The sequence below is a fragment of the Aquila chrysaetos genome, chromosome 4, assembly GCF_900496995.4.
Source record: "Aquila chrysaetos chrysaetos chromosome 4, bAquChr1.4, whole genome shotgun sequence".
NCBI lineage: Eukaryota > Metazoa > Chordata > Aves > Accipitriformes > Accipitridae > Aquila > Aquila chrysaetos.
Genome location: NC_044007.1, coordinates 32306026 through 32331167, shown reverse-complemented (window position 1 = coordinate 32331167; position 25142 = coordinate 32306026). Strand labels below are relative to the sequence as shown.

Sequence of the window (25142 nt, the reverse complement as noted above, 5' to 3'; positions counted from 1 at the left end):
CGTCACCAAACCTCTCCCTGCCCCAAAAAGAAACAGAAACACCAAGGATCCAAATAACATCTCTGTGCTCTTACAGGGTGCAAGTACACCAAAAGCCAAGCAGCGCTTTGTACCTGTCTATTTGCCAGCAGAGATAAGTAACGCAAGCTTTCCTCTGGCTGTGGTTCAGGTAAGGGATGAGCAAGACCACATTCCTCCTGCTTGAAAGAGCAGAGTCTGCGGATGCATGGCACCTAATAGTGCTTTGAGTTTTTCCAGCAGCATCCAGCACACCCTCCCATAAGTACTACCCAGCTTTATGCCACGTTAGCATCAGGGTTGCTCCCAGCTGTGGAAAGTTTATTCACCAAATAACACACTTTCTAGGAATCAAAAATCAGTTAAAACTGGTGAAAAGGTGATTTCAAGAAAATTACACAGAACCAACAGATTGCACTGCAAGTCACACCCCTTTCATTCTCCCCTTGTTTCAGTACACCATCTTCCACTGCTAACTCATTCTCACCAAAACCCACTCTGCACACTCTTGAAAGAGCAAACAGCGAATAATCATCAATCACACGGGCTCACCGAGCGCTTTGCTAACTTGGCTAAGAACAGCATGAAAGTAGACTCAGGACAACCTTACTTCATCTCACTGTTATGCTTTTAACATCACCGTGACACTGCAAAGCAAGCTACTGGTCTTCCTCTTGTTCAAGTGAGAAAGTAATTCAGCAGAATGTAGTGAAATCCAGAGTTGCAGTCCAGCTCTTTGTTTCACATTCCTAGTTTGATTTCTGTATTGCATTATTTATATTCGTGTACATAATTCCACTTGGAAGCGATGCTGTAAATACTATGAAACATTTGAGTTGGTTACCAACCTTTAAAGGCTTGATGACAATTTACTTATAGATAGAAACAGAAAAGAATAGTTTCCTAGCTTCTTACTTCAACAGAAAGAAGAAAAAAAAAAAGGAAAAAAAAAATCAACCCCCCAAATCCCCAAAGTAGCATTCAGTATCTTCTACAGCTCAATCAAGTAAATCCCTTCCTCAACTCTTCTGTGGACATCCCCCTTGGACACCACCTGAGCCAGCATCCTGGGTTAGGCAGACCATTGATCTTTCTACAGCCAGCCTTGCTAGTGTGGATATTCAGTGCAAAACAGAATGTTACAGATTATGCAGTAATTTGGGATATTAGGTCCTGGATTCAGCGACAGAGGCATTTCTAGTTCTACAATCCCAGTACTAAACCAGTCCTGCAATATTAATTCACAGCATTAATCTCCATATCCTACGGGGCACACTCCAATTAATCCCAGTCCCCGATGTGGTCAAAGAGAACTGGAAAAGTTAGAAGAGTGACAAGGATGAAGAGCAGCACAGAATCACTTCCACCTGAAGAAAAATCAGAGGTCAGGGCTTTTCAGCCTGGAAGAGATATTCTGCGATACATTAGTAGTACACACATACAGTGCTTTTTTAATGTTTCCCTAGATGTCTGTTAACTGCCACTGTCACAACTAACACTGTGGGAAAATCAGCATGACAAAAATCAATGCAACAGCCAGAAAGTGATGGTTATTCACAAAATCCCTACATTCATTTTACCCACCCACACTCATTCTTTCCCAAGTTTCATTTACTCACATTCTCATACCCACAGACTCACAACAAGAAGCATATAACCAAAGCGGTCTGGGGCAAGACCGCTTGCGTACAACACAGAGGACGACAGATGCCAGCTATCAAGGCCCCACCGCACCTCTGAGAGTCTTCCTGTTTGGCAATGAAGAACTAGGTTTTGGACCTATCTTTTAGACTCTTCAGGAGCCGAGAGTTGTTTACAAGGTGGTCCTTTGCTCCAGACTCTGACTCACTGCAGCCTCAATAAATAGCAGACTGCTGCTTGTTGTCTATCTCTTCAGGTTTGTTTTCATGGTGGAGTAACAGGAAAACAAAGGGCACATAAGATACGATACAAGCCTGTTGCCCTGCTCCTGTTGTTCAGGAGCAGGGTCTGCTCTTGAGAAATCATCTGTGCTCCAGGCTCATCACAGCATGGGCCTTGACAAGCACATCATGATCCTCAATTTTACTCCTGAGAACGGCTTCCCTGAGAACTGCGGTCTTCCACGTTAATATACACTATTCTTTCAACCCCTGTCCTGCTGTTTCTTTTGACGCCTTCACACACCTGCATTTCCACAGGTGTCTCATTCATAGCAGCCTTCATATTTCCACTATGAATCTCCAGAGCACTGCCCTAATAGGCCTTTGATCTGACCTGCTAAAACTGTTTTAATTAAAAGATCTTCCACATCCTCCCTGCCCCGCCTGTAAAAGCCAGAACACAGTTTTGCCCACAGAGCTGTACCGTGCATTCTACACACCCAAAACTACTTGCACACTTTCTGCATTAGATTTTTGTAGGAGTACGTTACAAAAAAAAGAAGAACAAGAAAGCATAAGAGCCGTCCGCATTTCTGTAGGACTTCTACTGCGGCGGGTGAAGGGGCGAGACGAGAGAGGAACGGGCGAGAACAGCCAGGTAGGCTGAAGGCAGCGCCGGCATTTCAGAAGGAAACGCGAAGCCGCGGGGGAGGCGGGCCGAGGAAGGCGGCAGCAGGCCCGCCAGGAGGCACTGCAGGGGCGGCACGGCCACAGCCCACCCCGGACACTGCCCCGGCTCCCCCCACCCCCGCCGCGCCCTCACCTGCCGGGGGCCGGGGGCCGCGGCACCGGCGCCCGGCCGCTCCTCCGTCTGCTGCGGGAGGACCCCGGCAGCCGGCGGCCCCGCCGGCGGGGCACCGCCACACCGCCTCACCGCCGGCAGCCGCGGCCGAAGGCCGGCCCGGGCGGCGGCTAGGCCCCAGCTCGGCGCCGCCATGACTGTCCGCCTGGAGGGCGGAGCGCGAACTCTGACCGCGCGGCGGGCGCAAGCGCACCGGACGCCGGCTGAGGCGGGGCCGCCGCCATCTTGGCTGAGGGACGCCGGGCCCCGCTCTGCGGGCGGGAGGCCGGGCACGGCCCGCGCGCTCTTGCCGGAGGAGCGAGCAGACCCGGCTGACCGCGGCGCCCGCTCCCCTCCGCCGGTCTCCCGCCGAGGCGGCTTGCGGGGGCAGGGGGACGGTGCGGGGAAAGCCGTCCAGGGCGGGGTCGGACGCGCGGGGCGCTCGGAGCCGCCGTGGGCCCGGCGACGGCTCGAGCAGCCCGTCCGCAGGGCCGGCGGCTGAGGGGAAGGAGCGAGCCCGGCGGCCTGCGGAGCCCGCCTGGCAGGCCGAGAGTAGAGACAGGCGGCGGTCCCGCCTCGGGGAACAGGAGGTAGATGGCGGCTGCGACGTTAACACGCCCAGCCCTGGAAGTAAAAATTTAAATTACAACAGCCACCCCAAGGCTACCTGCGCTCGAGGGGAGGGCGCAGGCAGAGGAAGAGGCAGCTGCGAAGCTGAGCGTGATGTGTTACAGGCCCAACGGTGCAGCCACTTGGCCTTTGAAAAGAAAAAACCCATCTTCCTTCACAAGCCAGAAAGCCCAACTCTGGACTAGACGACCCTTCTGTTTATCAGTTAGATAAATAAAAAAAGAACCCATACAACAAGGATCATGTTCTAGTAGGACCTGCCCTACATGGTATTGACCCCATAGGCAAAGAGCTCCACTCCAACTGTTGTCATTCCATTCTCCCCACCTTTGTTGTGTAGCTGTCAGAGGCTGAGGGTACATCTCAACCCATTTTCTGAACTTCCCAATATAATCAGGGCAGTTTAATTTTATGTAAGCCACTAGAAGTCAACCTAGGCCTAGTCTTCTCTGGGAAGGCTAAGTTCATCCACGCAGAATCACCCTAGTTCAGTAGTATAGATCAACACTACTTCGAAATCACACTTACAGGACTGTTTCAATCAGAAATAAAAAATTCTGACTTATTTATACAATCTTCCATATTCACAGGACAATACATGATTTACATACAGGTTTTTATTAAGCTTCTCACATGTAATTAAGCATATATACTACATCTGACATGCTAACAAGGTTGTCAGGAGCCAACATTTTTTTTCCTCCAGACATTGGTGGCAGCTGGAAGTTTCATGGATTTCACACAAATGTTTCAAAACTTGTTTCCAGTTCTAAGCACAGTGATAAAACACTTGCCAAAAGTTCTAACCATACTGACACCATGCGCCAGAAACATACAAAATACAAGAAATTTGAAGAGTACATCAGATAAAGCAACATGTAGGAGAACAGATCTTATAAGACAGCTATGCTGCAGTATGACGCTGCACCTCTCGAAACACATTTCTGGAGTCCTGGAGTCTTAAACAGGAATAGGGGTGCCAGTGGAACAGGCCTTTAACATGTTAAAAAAAAAAAAAAAAAAAAAAAACACCAGACAGTGTAGCAGATGTTTTCAATGGTCAGCCTACAACGGAAACAACATGCCTACAACGGAAACAACATTAGCATTTGAGAGCGATTCTCTTGATGCCTAAAAAAGAACCACTTCCGTGCTCAGGCTTATTCTTAGAATCCATGCTTTGTTAGTGTAAGTGTGACGCCACCATGTGTGAATTAAGATGAACCTATTCATGACTGATCAAAAGTTCAGAAGAGTGCATCTTACCATGTTAGCATCATGTACAAAAAACAAGACTGAAAATGTTATTGTGACTGAACCAAACCAGCACTACTAGGCATCTTGCTTCCATTTGTGATGGTCAGAAGTTTGCTAGGTGGATAATCCACAGACAAATCAGTGAGTTTTAGAGGTTATATATTACCCTATCCGCAACTGTTGTATGAGGAACATGCTCGTAAGACAGTACGTTCCTACCCACGTGTAATCCTGCTATGGATAACTTGTTTAAAGCCTGCTGAAGCAGAAGTCCTTTCTTTAGCTGGGAGGGATCCTCCTAGTCCGGTGTCCCGGGCAGGCAACCCTTAACTAAAATAATCACAATGGAGTGAAGTAACAAGCTTCAGTTTGGCAGCAGCAGCAGTAGATTCATAATGATTAAGTTGAGCAGTAGTTACAGATTCAAAAGAAATTATGTATCCACAGTATATGTACAGTATAATTAACTTCTCAAAAGAGGGTTTTTTTCATTGCTATATTTTAAAGGTTGCCTTCAAATTACAGATAAGTCCTTTAAATGCTTGAAAGGCATAAAAATTCCCCTTCCCACACAAAACCCCAAACAATGTATTTTAGTTTCAAAAATATTTTGAACCCACAAACAAGCTTGGTATCAGTTAATCTGGTAAAATAGCTACGTGCTAAATAAAAGCACATCTGGTTGAAAGAGCGCAAAGAACGTTACAAGTGTGCTTAGTTTTTGCTTGCAGCATCTGGCAGTGGGTAGCAGGACAGAGGCAGGAATCTCAGTGGGTCTCCTCCTGTGTCTGTTCTGCAATAGTTTCTGTGGCACTGGCATTGGCAGCAGAGTTGAGAACTTCTCCAAAGTCTCCCCCGGCAGGTTTGCTTCCTCCAACTTTAGACTAGAACATAGAGAGCACCTCAACATAAAATTGCAGTTACTTGGCATGCCAGACACGCTTAACTGTATAAAATCAGCACCTCTGCATGACTAAGTTTAATAACTCTTTTCAGCAGAGAAGCTTTTCCAGGACTGAGCTACCTCCACAATAGTCCAAAGACAAGTCTTGAAGTATCATGCAGAAAACAATCACCAGCAGCAGATTAACATAGCAGTTTCCCTCTGACTTTGAGATACACAAAGCATGAAGCAGCCCTGATTCCAGGGAGTCTGAAGGTTGACACACGCTCACTTAAAAATGAATACAGGTATGCAGCCTTTCAAGCCATTTAGGCTTTGAAACATTGAGAGTTAAAACTCACTTCTGTATTGCTCGAGAAAGAACCTTGAACAGTTTTCAGTCTCAACAGCAATTCCCAAGATCTTTAGTGGAGCATAGCAACTATTTTACTTTCTCCAGGTAACGCGTTTGCTTTTTCACTTCCCTCTACAGTGTACATATATCCTGTGGGATGGCCAGAGTCTTAATGCCAATTAGTTTGCAAGGGGATGCCTAGCTCCCCAAGCTATTGCTTGCATGCTTCTCATCCAACCCAGTGTGCCCACAAGAACAGTCCAATCTGGTTCCAGTTACATGTATTAGTTGTTTTTGAAGTGATTTTTTACCTGGAGAAGCTATTAATGGTTGTTCCTGGCACTTGAGGCTTTTGTGAGTCAATTTTAAGTTAACGTACTAAGGCCTTATGTATTTTATGCCAGAATTAAGAGAAAGATCCCAAGCTATTTTCCTGTGTAGGATACTAGTCCTTAGGAAGGCATGGAAATAAAAGACTAGACCATTTTGGATACATAATACTAGGTATGTTACGCTAGCTGTTTGTGCAGTTTAGCTAGCTGTTTGTCTTTTCTAGTTAAGGGCATCCTCCTGTAAGAGGTGCAGGAAGCCCATTTTGTTATTCTTGGATCATTAGGCAGAGAAGCCATTTCCACAGTACTTAAAAAGATGTCATCTAAGCATCTTCAACAGTTTACCAGTAACTAAAAAACAGGCTACCCAGAGTCCACTTCAGTCTTTTCCCCACATCCACACCTCCACAATCACAGAGGCCTTTTAGTAATGCTTACCTTTAAGTTTTCAACTTTTTCCTCAAAGGATTTGAAAGTAGGAGAATTTCTAGGAAAATAAAAAAAAGGAACCACACAATTAAAAACATATCTGATTAGTCTACATCAGAAAACAAGCAGACAGTTGCTTTTTCCAATGTCAGCATGAGTTTTGTTTGTTTGGGGCTCTCTCCTTGTTTTAAGGGTAGCCTAAAAATAGTTTAGATCTGGATCTCCTCAAGTACTACAAAACTAAAATTCAAACACACTCAAGTTGCAGCTTATTTGTATCTTTGGCATCGCCAACTAAGCATTGCCAGGCTCAGTGATAGGATCTTTCATCACAACATGGAAGGTGGAAGTAGCAAGTATTTTAGGTTTAGCTTATTATTCCCAGTGATTTCAAACAGGTTTCTGTCTTAAAGGATTTGTTCAGAAAAGCTTAGTCATCACTTCTGGTTAACCTAGTATATTATTGCTGAAGAAAGCTTGTCATCAGAGTTTTTTCACTTGTTATAGGAAAACTAGTTCAGTTTAATAGGCTATGGGTTCAATTAACAAAACATGGTTTGCAGTGGCATTTTCTGCTAACACGCTAAATTTAAGGCAGACTCCCCCTTGCCTTTTAAGTGCTGGAGACAGCTATGATTACAAGTGGTAAATTCTGCATATGAAGAACAGGACCGCTTGGGATTTTCAATGCTTAGGGCCAGTGTATTATTTATTAGGGTCAGAGAAGTGGCTTAATGCTCCAACTAGCTGCCACTGCCATTTGCAAATTTGTGCAACAGCTTGTACACCTCTTCTGCCTTTAAGCAGGATGGAAAATGCTTGCCTTCGGCAGACCGGGACTAAGGATTCGTGGCAGATTCAAAACAAAATTATTATATAGAAGATGAAAGACAGGAGGGTTTTTTCAAAAAGGGTCTTAAGCTTCCCTTCTCCCTTTGCTTGGTATTTGTATAGGTCACCCACACTTAGTAGCACTCTTTCATTTGGGAAAGCACACAGTGACATACATACATATATATATATATATATATATACACACACACACATATATATATATCAAACCAGACTCTCTCAGGGGATGGAGGGACACAGTGCCAAGCAAAGGGAGAGAAAAGGCAAGCACTCCAACTCAGCAAGAGGCTTTTTGTGAAACCACAGTATTTTTTACTCACTTTCATTGTTCCAAAACAAATGCCAAGCTATTGCCTTTTAAACTTGGAATCATTTAGTAGCATTAAATTTCTGTCAGGGAAAAGTTGTTATAGTTCTCCAAACAGCTGGGAAGTGCACTTGGTCACATTCCAGATGTGCAATAACCACCCCCATTAAGCAGAAATAAATTTTAACCTATATGTTAGTGCAGGAAATCCATTACAAAGTTGGGTGGGTTTTTTGGTTTTGTTTTAAATCTATGTTAGTTGACGTAAGTTCAATTTGACTTGATTCCACACATGAAAAGAAATAAACCCAACAGCTGGATTATGCATACATTACCTCATAATAGGCATGCTAATTGAATGTTGTATGGAGCGTATACTAAATGCCAGCATTAAGAAAAAAGAAAGCAAGAAGTTAGTTTAAGTGATAGACTGAGAAGAAATTGGCTTAGAGATCTGACTTCTGGATACTATCTCTGGTAAACAGCCAAGCAGTTATGCAGTCTTATATAGTAACTGCTTAGTTTTGCTTTTTCAAATTGCTTAGCCATGCATACACACAAATACATCAGAGCAAAAGCTGCAACAACTTATTTTCCTTTTTAGAAAGATTCAAATGCCATGCTTGTTAGTACATATTCTGCTTAGCTGCAACAGTCTGTCTACTCATTAAGTTTCTCAAGCAATGATAGTCATGCTGCATTTACAGTTTTGATGGTATCAGGTAGAAAGTGAGCACTCGAGTCTTATCAATCAAATAATCTTCCTACTGAAAGAATTATTCCTATATTCAGAAGGCTTCTATTTCAATTCAGTGTAAGATTTCCATACTCATCAATACAAATTATCTGCTTGTCAGTATAAATTATCTAGCAAGAGCAGTCACATCAGTATATATTCAAGGTCAGGTTTGTGCTGGGGGCAGGGAGAAAATCCTAGTTTCAACCCTGTTCTGAAATTCATGGAGGATTTCTGTAACCTGCCAGTGTTCCTATATAGTTACTGTTTGTTTAGTGACAATACACACCTACTCCTAGAAGGTGACTGGATATAGGTTAAGGAGCTCCCAAATAACTTCAAGACCATCTGGAATCTAATTTAGTTCCATATTCTAGAAAACCCCTGTTTACTCTTGATACAAATTAGTCTTGTATGTTAAATGTTTCTTGTAAAATACCACAATAGTAAGTTAGAAAAACTGATGATCACTGTTTTTCATAACTATATTTGGAATGTCAAATTTTGACTGGGCTTTATGATGTACTTCAGGAGAATACTTTCCAGGCAATTGCTAGGGGGAAAAAACCAAAACAAAAACCTCTCACATTTGATACTAACTGGAGTTTTGGAGGTGCATTTCCGACAATGGAAGACACACTCACAGAAGAAAGAAGGTTCTGTGTTCATTGCAGAATGAGTTTTAAGAGATTCCTTCAGGAGGCTCATCAGTAGAATACAGTGATAGAAAAAACAACTACACACATAAAAAGTTCCCTTAAGGTTGGGATCCCTTAAGGCAGATGCACAACTGAAGGTTGGTTTGTAGGTACAGTGTACTGTGAATCAGATACACAAAGGCCAGATGCTGTCCTGACACAACATCAGTAATGTGTGGCCATGTTCCATCCCTTTCCCCAACCCCATTTCTGCTGTTTCATCTTCACAGATGGTTTGGCTTCCACAAGCTTTTCCAGAGCACGTAGAAGCTGATTGTCTTCTGGAGTGTAATTTATATTCCTCGCTGTGATGTGGATTACTACAAGTTCTGGTCTTGCTATGGGCCAAGTTTTAGTACAGAACTACGCTCATACTAACTAGTTCTCTTTATCCAGTCACGCTCAGCCACTTCCCCTCACCCTGCAAGAAGTTTAAGGCTAAAGAGGGTAAAAGCTACCTTCTTTTCCCCATACATATTTACAATCTGTAGACCTGCTCACACAGAAGAGCAACAACCTGTGGTGTACTGCAGATCTTTTAAAAGGTGTCTAGGGAAGTTTACCTTAATCTCACAGAGATCACTTAATGGAAGAACTATTCATACGTTCATGAAGAATTTACTTGCTGTTGTACAACACACTTACATAACTCAGTATCCATTTTGTAAAGTGTCACCATAAGACAGTATATAGTTTTAGCACAGCATGATCTGTTTTGCAAGACAACTTGATTAGATAACTGCAGTTCATTTTTTTTTAACATCAAATCACCTGTTCTTCAAGTAGTGCAAAGAAGCACAATTAAGCCTTGAAAAGCTTTACAAAGAAGAGAACTTGTATTTCTTTTCACAAATGACAGAATGCCACATCAAAGCACTCACTGAACTAGGCCATCAAGTTGGGCGGTTTGAAGAGAAGCTCTTTTTACAATGCTCACAAACAAACCAACCCCTAGCTTTTTAAAAAATATAAAACCAAAAAAGGCACAATAAGTTGCTCTCCAGCTGCATTAAAAGCTTTCTTATCCTTTACGTGATTATTTTTTATAGCTACTACATTGCCTCACATTTTGAAAATGCACAAGGAGGTATGCCAGAGTCCCTGCCTGGAAAACATGGGCTTAAGAGTACATAAGCACTAGTTATTTGCTTTTGTTAATAGTTAGGTTTCCAGCTGATATGCTGATCAATGATGATATTTAGGAGTCCATGATCGTATCAGATTTCCAAAGCAAGCAAAGAAAGTTATTCTGCAATCTCAGAACAGGGCAAAGATGAGGACTTCTGCTCCATAATATGGATGCAGTGCAAGAGGAGCTAAGTGCAAAGTCACGATTGCTCAGGAAGTTTGCAGAGCACTACATCTTGGTACTACTGGGTTTTTTGCACATAATACTGATGTTGCATACACAAGGATGGCTAGCTCATCTAAAGTTCAAAACATTCTTATAAAGGAGAATAAAGGTATTAAGAGAAACGTAAGAAAGAACAGAGTTCATTTTCAGCATAACAAAGAGCAGAGGAAAAACACAAAAAGGAAGCAATAATGCACTGACTTCACGCTACCAGTCCCCTCTATTCCTCTCTATTTCAGTACTTTCCAAGTTCACAGCTCCACCAGCTGCCTTACTCCCTTTTACAACTCCCTCCAAAATCACTTTGCAATGCAAGAATTAAGACCTGCATGTGATGTTAGCTGCATGGAACGTGGAAATAGTCCAACACAGTAGAAATCATGCCATTACAGCTAAGAAGTCCTTAAGCTAAAACAGTCCAAGAAAAGCAAAGCCATGATGAACCAGCCACATAAGAGTTTAAGAATAAAAATGCACCTGCATATTCAGTATTTGTTCAAGTAAGTATCAGGCCCATCAATTCTCATTTCCAGCAAAGAACTTGGGCATCTAAAACTTTAGAAAGTTCAGACTTGCGCAGTCGTAAAAGTAGACACCACTTGCGTAGTCACATAACCCTGGGATCTGAATTCACTGGTTGAATCCCAGATGAACTTGGTCCTCACAAAAGCAAAAAACTCTAAGGTTTTTAATCTCCTGTTTAAGTGCAACTAAGATCTTGAACAGGACTAATTCTTCCCACTTTTTTTGTTTTGTTTTTCAACCCAGCTGCTCCTGTATTTATAACACCACCTTGAGTTTCCATTGCTGTGATTCTCCCCAAGAAGCACAACAGTGTGGACTCCTCTGGCCCTGTTACATTCCTCCCAGTGGCCCAGTTTCTGACAGAGTACTCAACACCAACCTAGGCACTAACTTGAGTAATTAGGACACTCTTCTTTTGCGATATTAAATTGCTGAAGCCAGAAGAGAGCTATGAGTCTCTGCTGGTCCTTGTCAAATGCAATAGTCTAATACTAGTAAGGGAACACCATAGCCTTAAGAAAGGTGAACCCTGTTAAGTGAGCAGCTGAGCTCCGCATCCAAAAGTTAGAGAGATCTTCCAGGCTCCCTTTGTCTTACTGATGCTAAAGGGGAGGTCTTTCAGACAGGCTGCTATTCTTATACTTGAGCAAACTGAGCTCACTTCAGAGTCTGATAGCATCCTGTGCTGCTGCCCACCTCCTCCCCAGGCACTGCCCCTGGGGCTATAGCTCCTAGTTAGTATTCTAGGAGCCAGATCCCTACATCTTTATAGAGGTCCTACTGCTGTCTTTAGCTAATCAGTGGAAGAGTACAGAAAAGATGAAGCCAGACTCAGAGGTGTGCATAGACAGGATGAGAGGCAATAGACAGAAGTTGCTACACAGGAATTTTAACTACTGAAAACTTAACATTGCATATTTGCTTAGACTAGGCAGATAAAAGGCAATGCAGACAAGGTAACTAAAATATGCAGTGTCTGGAGCTGCTAAAGTAATCAACTCAAAGATAAGGACTCTTTCACTGTACAAACTATGAACAGAGAATGCATAAACTATTTTACATTTAGACTCTAGTAAATTGATTAGAGTCACAATGCTAAACAGCCATTGTAATAGACACAAAAAAGGGAAAATTTCTACTCTGTCAAGGCACAAACACTGTACAGACAAAGAGAAGGAGGAGTTCTGCATGCCATTGACCTCAAAACCATATTCTGTGTCTTCACAAAATTCAACAGATTCCTTTCTTACAAGGAAGAGAGACTAACTGATTATTATGTATTCTCAAGATTTCATGTTCTGGGATAGTTACCAGGTGAACATGAAGAAGCATCTTCCCTGACATTAAAAGAGCTTCAGTTTTACATTAACTAACACTGGAGGGAAAAAAAAAAAAAAAAGAAATTACCTTTTACAGACAAAACTTATTTAAAGATTTTAATCGAGACAGTCTGACTACATGCTTAGTTTCAGAAACAATTCTTGTGCCCACCTTACCTAAAGGAATGTGAAAATGCCTGTAGTCTGCACAATGCCAGAGTAAGCATTAAAGAGAGAAAGGAAGTTCTGATAAATCTGAAGAAAAATATGTAACTGTGTAGCTGCACCTCAAAGTGTTTTGTCACTAGACTTCAGAAAGCAAGAAAGAGGTTAATGGCAGCACTTTAAAACAGAGGGCTGATTTTATTACACTGCTTTCCAATGCAGCAATATTCTGTTAGAATGTGTGAATTTTTATTTGTCCAATAATTGGAAAATAAGTTTGATCCACTATTTGCAACAAATTACAAGCAGAGATGAATAGTTCCATATGTTCCAGTAGCAAAAATTATATAATCAAACAAAGAATTGTAAGCTAAGAATATGACTGGATTGCATCCAGGAAGAGTTTTACATGCAGCTTACAATAGTGCTAAAAATGACCACCAAACTTACGTAATTTGCATGAAGGGCTGTGTCAGTTGACACAGGTCAAAATATGTTGTATGCCAATATTTAAGAATTAAAAAGTGCCAATAGTCTATGAAAAAGGTAATAAAATCAAGCCACTGCTATGATGTAGAACCACTTACAAAGACATAAAACACACCTGAAAGGAATCACACACAAGACAAAAAAAACCCCAACAACCAAACCACAAAAAAAACCAACAACCAAACCACAAACAGTTAAAGACATTCATTGTTTAAAGGTAGTATTCCACTAGCTGAGAAAGTCAAAGAACAGAACTGACGATGCTATGTGCGTCACAGAGATGCAGGCAGAGACACTACCACCTGCAATCCTACCAGAAAAATAAGAGTAGCAGTGGAGGTAACAGCATACATTGCTTCTCTTGCATATATAAAATACACACCACAGAACTCTTCTGCATCAGTGAGGACATACAAGCAGATTTTGCAGCAAGTCGCTCAGCTCTCTTAAAACATGCTGAGGGTTCTTGATAGATTAACTTTTAGAAGTGCTAGGTATGTTAACAGCATAAATTTCTTTCAGTGATCACCTGCTTAAATAAAAAATGCAACTACTTGGGAAAAGCTAAAGAAACCTACCTGACATCTTCAAACTTCTTGGTTATGACTGAACCAACAGATGAAAAAGCAGCAGAAGCCTTCTGACCAGCCTGAGACAGGGTTTCTGACGTTTTCTTGTATCTGTGTTCAAATAAAATTAAGTCTGTAGTTATTTTAACAGAACACATAAGGAACCTTTTAGCGTATGTAAATTTGTATCAAACCCAGAGGTATACTTCAACTTTGGGGTCAAATGGACAAGCTACTTAAGAGATTATTTTGAGCCATTGCAGTCCCTTCTGGCTACAGCATCTCTGCCACCTCTGACTTCAGATCAGGTTCACCAACATGCACCCAGAACAGATGCTATCTGCTATTGTAGGACTTTTAAAAACCAAACCAAAACAAAAACCACAAAAAAACCCCACACCAAAAAACCCCAAGAAAACAACAACATGCACACACACTGAAAAAGAACAGAAGTCTATTTTTTGTGCCAAGTGTCTAAAATCTTGTACTGAATGGTTTTGTCAATAAACTTCACCATAAAAAGTTTGAGGTACATCCTCTTACATTCTGTGTAGTCATTAACTGCAGAAGGCTGTTCACTCTAGGCCATAAGCTAACAGTTGTGTTTGGCAAGAACATTAACTGTAACTTTGCACTATTCCTGCACAAGCTCAGTTTACAACAATTTTTTCAGGCTGGAAAAGAGGGGTGTTCTATTGGACTTAGGACACCTTGGTATCTCAGTAATGGTATCTCAGATCTGTCAGACAAAAAGTGTATTAGAATCACCCATATTATGGTCAATCATTCTTATTTGGCATGAGATGATATGGCTAGTAGGGGCCTTCTTGAAAGAAATCTATGATGATTTATCCAGATAAGTTTTAGTGCAACCTTATTTTGTGTTATCTACACTCATCTCATTTCACAAGAACAGAGGGTTTAGACGTGACACAAGTACTACACAGTTTTCACCTCAACAGCTGAGGCAATCATTGTGAACTGGTACATACGCTGTGGTTGATGTAACATCTTGCCAGCTTTTGGTAATGTTCTGCCTTAGTTCCTGTAATGAGTTAATTCCCAGCTTTCTCTTGATTTCTGCTAGATGCTTCTCTTTGGCAGCTAGCACTTGTGAGAGCGTCTGGATTTCCTCTTCCACCTGTGGCAGCAGAGTTGATGAGAGGTAAGTTAACAAGCAATATACCCAGCCATTTAGCTATGTATTTATTAAAATATCTACTAGGCATCAGTAATGGGAGGGCTAACGCTTTTGTAACATTGCCTCACAGTTGTTTCTAAATACTAAAAGGGAAATCCAACATAGTCTACAACAAGAGCTAGCGAGAAAGTAATCTACCTACAGCTAGCTGTTACTGGAATATGCACAAGGGAGTTGGTAACTAAAAGACCATATAGTTAGAAATCATTACCTTTAGACAACATTAGCCTATGTGAAGCTTGAAGATTAGTCAAACCTGGGACAATCGCCAAGCCTGTATTCTCCTTCTACATCAGAAGAGACACCAATGTATGACCAGTATCAGGAAGCTCAGAGCATGTCTGATCCATACACAAGTTTTGTCTCCTTGCTTGAACAGAAAGGTTCTTTTGTGGTTTAAGCCAGCAATTGCAGGCTGGATCCAGCCAGAGGAGCGCCTTCCCCAGAGCAGGGGTGGAAATGGTGGCAGACAGTCTGAGCAGTTAAAAAAAACCAAAACCCCACACAAAAACAAACAAACAAAAAAAAAACCACCCCACAACAAAAACACAGCACCTGTTCAGCAACTAGAAAACTGTATCATTTGTATGCTTCCTTCTTCACATAGATGGTCACTTAAGCTTCTCACAGAAGCATGACCAGATCATGATCAGAGATCTCAAAACAGTTTTATGATACCATTCTGTGGGCTATATAGATGTGACAGAGGCACTAAGGCCATATGTACAAAGGCGAAGGAATACATCCAACCCTACTTCCTCATCCAGACTGGACCACCCTACTTCAGAGTATCAGGCTGCCCACTCATTTAAGCCGCTTTGAGGAAATACCAGTATCTTCAATGTACCTTTGGTTTGGAAACCTGTCTGAAGTCCAGCATGATGTACCCTAGCAGGACCAGATTTCCCTTACCATCTTCAGCTGATTGGTTTGGCATGAAATAATACTTAGGACTACCAAAACCAAGACTGCATTAAATGTGCTTATTTCACAGCTAACGTTTGTTTGCCAACCTTAGACTTAAGTTAGTGTCTATTATTAGGGTCCTAAAGTCACATAGAGCTACAAAAGAAAAAAGACTGGTGACTCAATAAAGCTTGACTCTGACAACTTTTGAAATGCATGTATGTGGTGGTTTAAGCCCAGCCAGCAACTAAGCACCACACAGCTGCTCATCCACTTCCCCCACCACCCAGTGGGATGGGGGAGAGGATGGGGGGGGGGGGGGGGGGGGGGGGGGGGGTAAAACTCACAGGCTGAGATAAGAACAGTTTAATAGGACAAAAAGGAAGACAATAATAATAATAATAATAATAATAATAATAATAATAATAATAATAATAAAAGAATTGGCATATAAAAAACAAGTGATGCACAATGCAATTGCTCACTACTTGCTGACCAATGCCCAGTTAGTTCCTGAGCAGCAATGTGCCCCCCCCAGGGCAACTCCCCCCCGTTTATATACTGGGCATGACATCACATGGTATGGAGTATTCCTTTGGCCAGTTTGGGTCAGGTGTCCTGGCTGTGTCCCCTCCCAACTCCTTGCGCCCCACCAGCCTTCTGGCTGGCTAGGCATGAGAAGCTGAAAAATCCTTGACTTTAGACTAAACATTACTTAGCAACAACTGAAAACATCAGTGTGTTATCAACATTCTTCTCATACTGAATCCAAAACATAATACTGTACCAGCTACTAGAGAGAAAATTAACTCTATCCCAGCCAAAACCAGGACAATGTATCAGGCTGAATATTTGACTGTCCTTCAAACAGTGCTACTTTAACTCGCTCTTAAAAAAAATTCTGCTATATGAACTATGGGCAAGACTACATGGTTAGACATTAGCAAAACAGTGTCTACACAGATATTACTATGAAGCATCCTTCATGAAAACAACAGCTTTAGTTACTCCACAACAGTTGAGACAATACCTGGTTTTGGCTTCCAACCATGTTCTATTTGACAGCTTATTTACCCCCTTCTCACTTGAGGGGAAAAAAGGCGTTTATGCATCTTGGTTTAAGATCTGTACACTCAACACTTCTAGCTTAATTCCCCATAGCTAGAACTGGCTGTTCTTTTCTCCTTGACACCTTCCCTCTCCCTCCCTGCAATACACAGGACAGCCGTACCTGGCTTCAGACGCTCACAGAATAAATATGCAAAGCATTAACTGTATGTTCAAAGACAGCATTATCCCAGATTTTCATTCTCAAAACCAGTTTAAGAACTATTTGCAAGATATTTACCTTAGCAAGCTCTTTTCTTAGCTCATCCTGTTCTTCTTCTGAGAGTGTTTCTGCCATATCAACTGTAGCAGCAGCATCCTCTCCAACCTCAGGTATAGAGTCACTTCTCAGCAGCCCTTGAGGTGAATAAACCATTATAAGTCAGATCATCACATGTCTGCCAGATAGCAGCTAATGTTAATACACAGCCCTTTTGTGCCAGTGGACAATAGAAAAGTGATGAGAGTACACCAAAGTCACGCTCCCCCAGTGCTTACAGGAAACTAGAGGCATTTTGCTGGCTGTTTTGTTCTATCAAGTTTTATTAAAGCTTAATGTAATTGCAACTGCTGCTCTAAGAAGAGACTGGAAACATATTGAGAACAACGCATGCCACCACTCTGATAAAAACCAAGGCGCAGAACGCTATGTCCCAACCAGTGGTTCCTACACAGCCTTTGCCCAGGAGTCCATGTGCTCTCTGTTCTCTCTTGCTCATGTGGCACAGAAACTCTGGAAGCACTGGAGGTGCTTGAGACCAATGCAGAGGCTCCCTCCCTCCCTGCTCTCTGGATCAGATTAAAAAAATGCCCGTTTCTCAGCATACTGGGAGCAGTCATGGCAAAAAGCAAGCTCAGCAACAGCTGAGAAAAGGGTTGCACTGCAAGTACAAACTCCTTTCCCTTACCCTGCTCAATCTCTCTGTCCCTAGTAGCTGGGACCAGTGTGGTAGAAAGTCATAGGTATTGTGGAACCAGAAGTAAGCTACTGTTTTGCGCCTGGACATTAAGACAGATGGGAAGCCTGGAAAAGGAGCTTGGGAACAAAAGGCCATCACTTCAGACAAACCGGTGGAATGGTGAGAAGGGACTGATGAGGATGTGCATCCACTCACACTGCTGCCTCTTCCCCTTCCAAACCCAGAAACCAAAACTCTGCCAAACTCCTCTGTATGAATCCCAAACATCCCTATGGCCACAGCTTCAGGAAAAGGACGGAGAATGATATTATTTGTATTACTATGATGCACTCACTTTAAAGATTCATTTATTCTTACTCCTTAGTGCTTGCAGTAAGATCACTTTAAACACCTTTTAATGCAACAAACAAATTTTTCCAGCAAAAGACTTCCCATTTTGAATCTTTGTAGCTGACACTTAAACACACAGTTTGCCACAATTAAGAAATCTTGTTCTGATTTGCAAAGAGACCAGTTTGCAGAGAGACTGCATGCTGGAATGGTTGTAGATTCCCAGAACTAATTCTCTATTCAAGAGGAAAAACAGCTTTATAGATAGTAAAAAAGAATTGAAAAAAAAATCTCAAAATAGAAGAAAAAAACCCCAAAACTAGGAGGATTGTTTGTTTGTAAGGAGAGAGGGTGAGAGTGTGTGTGTATATGTATATATGTGTATAGAAATATACAATTCAGACAAGTTGAGAACATACTAAGTAATGTTCCCTTACTAGTCACTATAGAAATTAACCAGATAAAATTCCATCCTCATTTCAGCAGCTTCTGGTGGCACTCCATACTGCCATTTGTTCTGGGAATCCAAAGCCTCATTAACATGCAATGAGACTACCACTATGATTTCATTGTGAGGCTTGATGTCAAATAGCTACACCACAATCAACTGAAAAGTCAGGGAAAAAAAAAGATTCTGCGAGTCTGTAATTAGTTGTAAGTATTCTATGAAACATGCTCCTAGCAGCTGTCAAGCCTAAGAAAAGAAGAGGCCTTGTTCTTCTTGATCAAGTTACTGAACTGAGGTAAAGCTCAATTCCACAAATTCTTTCCAAAACAGTATGTTTTCTGCCTCTATTTGTGCCCAGAACACTTGTCCTCTAGAAGCACACTGCTACATGGGCAGAACATTTGTAAATGGTTAAGTTACCACCGAGTACACCGAGAAGGAAGCATACAGAAAGCAACTGAATACCCATTCTGCATTTATTTATGAAATTTCTATCACGTTTTCCCACAGATTTACATCTGTCTTCTATACAAAAATAATGTAGTTCCTACAGGTTTCCCAATACACTATTTTCTGGCAGAAATCTAGGGCAGAAAAAAAGTTCAAGTCTAATGCCCAAACCAAAGCACAGCTCTACAGCACCAAAAAAAAGTATTACGGCTCATGTCTCACAATCAGATAATTTTTGTTTTATACACCAACATATTTCCTTTTCTTAATATCAAATGGTTAAGAATGCCATGCCTTTTTGTCAAATTGCTATTTATCCTATTAACTACATATGCCTATACTGGAGGAAAAATAATGACTTAAACTGCATCTTCCCCTGACACTCTATGACCCCCAGTATGTTAGCCTCCGACTCCTGCCCTTGTTCTCCATCTGCAGGCCCTTCAGGGACTACAGAGCTTGCTGTTGTGAGAGCCATTTCAGAAAGTTTGCAAGTACCAAAGACCGTGCTGACTGCAAGAGCATTAGCACATCCAGCTAAAAGTCTGTTCAATCTGGTTATGAAAAGTCATCTGGATTATCTCACCAAAAATAGATCAAGTGAATCCAGCAGTAGGAAAACATGCTGGATTGTCTCCTGCAGCAATAGATTCTGTTTTGGGAATGTACCTTCTCTTTGGAAAACTAGTGTTTTAAGGGAGTTTGTACTGCTTGTTGCCTACACTAAACTTAAGACACAATGCTAAGAAGCAAGGGAATGATCTCTCCTCCCCTTCGCATTTCTAGACTTTTCAGGAAGACTTGAAATCACTGCTACTTAGAGTCCTCCATACCTCAACGCTGTAGATCTAACCATGCCTTCCTCTCCTCACCTTCTGCCCCCTTCCCCTTTACAACTTTTTCTTTAGCTCCATTTGAAGTATGCAAACACCTTTCTATCAGTCTTTATTCTGGTACCTCCCCTGTTACTGTTCACCTCTGCTTGCTTTGCTCTCATTCCTCAGTTCACTTCAATACTTGCAGGACACAGGGTTCAACTGTGCTATGGGAAGGCCATGCTAGGCAGCCTGACCAAGAAGCAGTTGTCTACACAGATAACAACTCACAGACCTCCACAATGGCATGGCTACAACCCAAACATACCCCATAAACGAGGCCTGACAGACAGCAAGATCTGGCTTTGAGCAAGCTTCATAAGGAAAGGTGCACAGCCCACCTTAGGTATTTTTGTGGGGTGCGGGGCAAGAAACCAGAGAAATAGCAGTCAGCCAGCAGATGGAAATACTTTGGCTCAATCTGTTATTAAGAGAGCATTTCTCACTTGTGGTCTTCTCTGTTCACCAGCAGAACTGTTGTTAATGACTTCCAACTTGTTACCGGCTTCCAACTTTTTGCCTTAAAAATTCAGTTTGGTACTCTGATTGCTATAACCAAGTTTAGCTGAGCATTTCACATCTCTTAAAACCTTAAACAGAGTAAAAATTGTGTTGGGGAAAAAAAAAAAAATGGGAAGACTTACCGAGTATTGGGAAAACTTACCTAGTTTTAAGGTCAGTTTTTAGGTGTCTGTATTTCTAAGATTAACATATTATCCCAGCAGTTTATTAGATCTACTTAAATGAACCAAATAAAGACATGAACAATTTAGTTGATTAGGACTCCACAGATCACGTTCAGGGAAATGGCACTTAAGTCCCTATTATTCTGCCAGGGTAGGCAAAGCATTAGAGTTACTCAATTTACACTCAGGTTTTCTGGTTTGTGGTTTGCTTTGGTTGGTTGCAACGCAAGTTTGTGCTCTATTTTGACCAGAAGTTCCTACCTCTTTCTGGCCTGAATTCAGAGTTTAGCAGTAAACTTTAGCAGTTTAAGGAAGTACTGGTCATTTCAGATGAGCAGCCTTTGGAGTGGGGAAGGTTTAGCCTTCACAAAGCTTTATCTTTAGATGGACATATTCTGTGTCAGACACTCAGAATGAGCATTTTGGCTATCACTATACAGTTGGCAAAGCTAAAGAAAAAAGGCACTTGTTAGAGTTCGGGAGAACAAGCTGTTACAAGATTAAGATCACTCCAACATTTGAGTAATATATAGTGCTACAGAGGATATTTATTTTGCAATATATAAGAAAGATCAAATTTAAGTGCTTCCCATTTATCTCAGTGAAAAAGCCAAAGCAAGACATATTTCTTCAACACAGGGGAGAAAGTTCTTGGGCTTCTCCCAAACACTAATCATATATTCATTCAAAGTGAATGAAAAAGAAAAAAAAAGCCCAGTAAAGGTTGGCGCTTCTGCTGATGCATCACCACCAGATACAAAGGACTGCTAACCCCCTTTAGAAGAGGTAGGAGATGCAGTAATTGCAGAGGTGAATGCTGATCACTGTTCCCCAGAGGCCCCTAGCTCATCAAGTTCATGAAGACATTTGTTTTAGTTCACACAGACATCCCCCAAGGGATGCACATTTCTTTAAGATTTTAAAGAATGAGCCCATCAAAAAAAAAGTCAACACCTTTGTAACTTTGCTTTGTCACACCTGAAGTAGGGCTAAGCTTTTTATATTTTTAATTTCTCTGGAAGATTATGTCCAGCAGCATGGAATGGAAAGGAAAGGTGGTAAAACAAGACTAGTATGTGTTGGGAGGCACGGCTGTAGGTGTTCTGTACAACAGGTTACCAGCTAGAAACTAGCAGGATTAAGCACTAGGTGGATGCCACTGCAGCACAGCACGAAACAGCCACTCAAGGGAGTGCAAGTACAGTTAGTATCTGCAGGCGTAAAATTTACAGCATTTTAAATGCTAGGTGGAACAGACTAAAGGTTTTAGAGGGCATTTTCATTAATTGGTGATATTTTCAGTACTAAGGCAAGAGCAGATGTTAGACAACCCAGAGCTCTGAAGTCATACTAAGCATGCAATTCCTATGTCCCCTGCAAAAAAGCTAATAGTCAAACTAGGCCAATTACTCCAATCTTGCAGAAGTTGCCCTTTTGTTCCTAATTTTTTTGCTTACTTTGTTTTCCCTCAAACTGTCTTTCTACTGAATTAAGAAATAACAAATAAGGTAAAGCTGGTAAACGCACAGCATGAGATATTACCTACATGACACACCAAAGCTAATAAAACTACCAGAGTTAACAGTAGGTCAACTTTTACATTCATTTACACCTGAATTTCAGCCAAATTTTATGGAGTCTTCATCTGAGAAGTTCCTTTTTACCGATATTAATCACTAAGCTTTCTATGTAGAGGGTTTGGGGCGGGGGGAGGGTGGAGGGGAGATGTTACCAGACTTTGCCAGCGTAGGTGATCCAGGTGGAGAAAGGTTTATGCTAGGCGACAGGTAAAGATAGTTTCTGTTCACTCCAGCATTGAAATCGAAGGGTGATTTGTAATCCTCATATAGATCCATGCCAGAAAATTCAGAGCATGTAGCCATCCTCTTCTTCCACCGAAGCATTCATCTTTGCTTTCTGGGGCAACCCGGAGAGCAGGATTCAGAAACCCTCCGCTTCTTCACATGACATTCACTACACCTCCTCATAAAATTCAGCTCTCTTACACCTCTGTTAGATTTGATAGAGCCATGTAGCAAGTGATTTCTTGGCCGTCTTGTAGCTGCTGCTGTTTACATGGCACAAAGTTAAGTTCCTGTAAATTTATAACCAGGGCTGGACTTAAACAGACTGTTCCTTTAACAAACATTCACAGCGCACTGTTCGTGGCTTCTGGAAGAGCGTTGGTCCTCTGCAGAATTGCATCAAGAATCTTCAATCATTTAAATAAAAAAAGGTCAGCTGACTGCAGCTACACCAGGATATCCTTAATCTTCTAGGACACAAAAGGATTACTAGCCGTAATCTATCCTATATACCATCTGTGTAGGACTTTTTCCTCTGATTAATGGAAAATTCTGCGTGCATAACTATTTCTCCAGCTGCTTCCACCAGTGTAATAACCAGTAGCCAGAATCCAGTCTCTGCTGCCCAAGTATCACACTGTAGTGCAAGCTCAGGAGAAAGCAGCACTCATCTCTGAAGGCTACACTATAAACACCACCTAGGTTTTTTAATGAACATGCTAACGTTTAGCCTCATGAGCAAAAATCATAATGCACATATCGGGTGGGGGGGGAGAGGGGTGTTGGTTTTTTTAAAAAAAAGATTATTGAAGTGCACTGCCCTATGTCCTCAGTACTTCAGACAGCATCATTTAGAGCAGCTGGTTACGCCAGGAACTGGTAACACTGGAATGCATCGTCCTGATGAAATGTATTTATGTTTTGACACATATACCATAAAGAAAGATCAACTTATGTAAGCCATCTGACTTCATGCTGGGGGTATAAGACTTAGCACTGGGAAGCAGAAGTACTTCTTACCTAAAAGAGGCACTCAGCACAGTTTCGCAGTGCTTCACTACTTTTTTTTTTTTTTTTCTTCCAAGGTCAGCTTCTTTCACTGAAAAAAACCAAGTTTACTAGCAATGTAGATCACCTTTACAATGATTTCCTCCCAACCCCATACCTTCACCTGGGCTCTTCAATGCAGCCTGCCCACAAAGGAGCATAATCAAATGGACGTTAATCTTTTCCTCCACCATAAGAGTGATGTTTTAAGACAGAGCTTATCAGACACATTACACCATCCTCCACTCAAAGCCGTAGAAGTGAAGAAGCCTTGGCATACCCAAGTCAAGCCTGGGCAATGTATTCCCTGGGGATACGAGAAGAAAGCGTACCACTTCTGAAGTTTTAACTTCCCATTTCCACTGCAGTCAGCGGGCGCAGGAACAGACCTTCCATCTAATTAAAGAGCAGTTCCTTTAGGCTGCAGACCTACATTGGCTTCTGGTGCCGACTACCTGCAGGCTCGTAACAATGAGAGTGCCAGAGCCTAAAACACAGGTCTCTATTTTCCGAACCCACTGAAAAGAAGAAAATATAACGCCCCCCTGCGTTTCTGACACGTGGCTGTGGCATCTGCCAGAAATACTGCAAAGTTCATCTGACAAAGGTCAAAGCTTTGGTCACAGATTCTAGTTAAAGCATCCACAGGCAGCAGAGAACTGTTACATGGCTACAGTAATAATACACTATTAACCAAGCACGCTAATATGAATAGCTACTGATTCTGCTTTGCAGCCTTCCCTTGCATAACTCAGCAGACAGGGGCTGCCTTCTGTACAAAAGGCTCAGGCACTAGTTGTACTAACTGGCTTAAGCAAAATGACAAGTTATCAGATGTGGCACACTGGAAGAGCTGGGCGTTCTCCACCATTGCTCTCCCGACACAGAAAGAGAGAGTGAAGGTGAGGCTACCCCCTAGGACTTTTTTTCCCAACCCCAGAGAACCATTCAGTGTAACACCAGTCAATGCTAGCAGGCTACAACAACTGAAAGTAGCTATTACAGGAAAAAGAACCCCTTATGAAGATCTGTTCATCCCTGCTAACAATCAGGAATACCATTTCCTGGCCAAGGGCATTTACTGGAATCAACACTTAACGTTCTTGTCATTTACAGGAAACTCCCTGTGTTCAGTTTTACCCTATACCATCCATTCAAAAAAAGATCTGGTACTCTTCCCGCATATTTGTTGTGCAAAAATTGGTTTCATGTCCCTAGAGACATCTGGATTGCCAGTCTGACCGCTGACCTGGCCTGTCACCGCTACAGACAGAAGCGTGTATGGGCCAAACTCCTCAACACATCTTCAGTGTAGTCAGAGAGACAAGTCCAGGACATCGCCCGCCACTAGAACATACCTTTGGCTTACAGGGAAGGTTTGCTGAGTTACAAATCTGAGCCTCCACATGAGAGGCTAAATTCTGCTTTTGCCCTGGCTTATGCATAGCCTGAGCACAAGCCCAGAAGTCACCCGAGACAATTCTCTAGCTTTTAGAAGTAATACTGTCCTAAGATCGTTGCCAAGAGAGGGACCGTGCAAGCACTCCTTACTTGAAACTACCCTCTTTGCTCAGCTTAATCTATCTTATAGTGGCCATACAGCTGGGTTGCTATAGCACCTCCCAACAAGCTGCCTAAACACATCGGCCTCCCGCTCTCTTACCTGCAGGAGTTTACGGGAGTGTTGCTCCTCACTCATTCTCAGCTACAAATCCTACCTGGTGATGAAAGAAGCTGTCTTACTGA

General features: G+C 42.1%; 1 protein-coding gene across 4 annotated transcripts in view; it reads right to left on the bottom strand.

Moving 5' to 3' along the window:
• Positions 1–3950: 3950 nt before the first annotated feature.
• TPD52 (tumor protein D52) overlaps positions 3951–25142 on the bottom strand; it is a 43385-nt gene continuing 22193 nt past the window's right edge. Inside the window, exons 1-8 of one of the 4 annotated variants that reach the window (XM_030011151.2) lie at positions 22277–22757; positions 17077–17192; positions 14614–14762; positions 13631–13732; positions 12576–12602; positions 8102–8143; positions 6617–6665; positions 3951–5492 (exon numbers count right to left, since the gene is read on the bottom strand). In XM_030011151.2, the coding sequence (XP_029867011.1) occupies positions 5376–5492; positions 6617–6665; positions 8102–8143; positions 12576–12602; positions 13631–13732; positions 14614–14762; positions 17077–17192; positions 22277–22448 (774 nt within the window). In that variant the 5' untranslated portion in view covers positions 22449–22757 and the 3' untranslated portion in view covers positions 3951–5375. Of the gene's footprint in view, positions 5493–6616; positions 6666–8101; positions 8144–12575; positions 12603–13630; positions 13733–14613; positions 14763–17076; positions 17193–22276; positions 22758–25142 lie in introns of those variants that run through there. The other 3 variants (XM_030011154.1, XM_030011152.1, XM_030011153.1) reach the window with 3 other exon arrangements.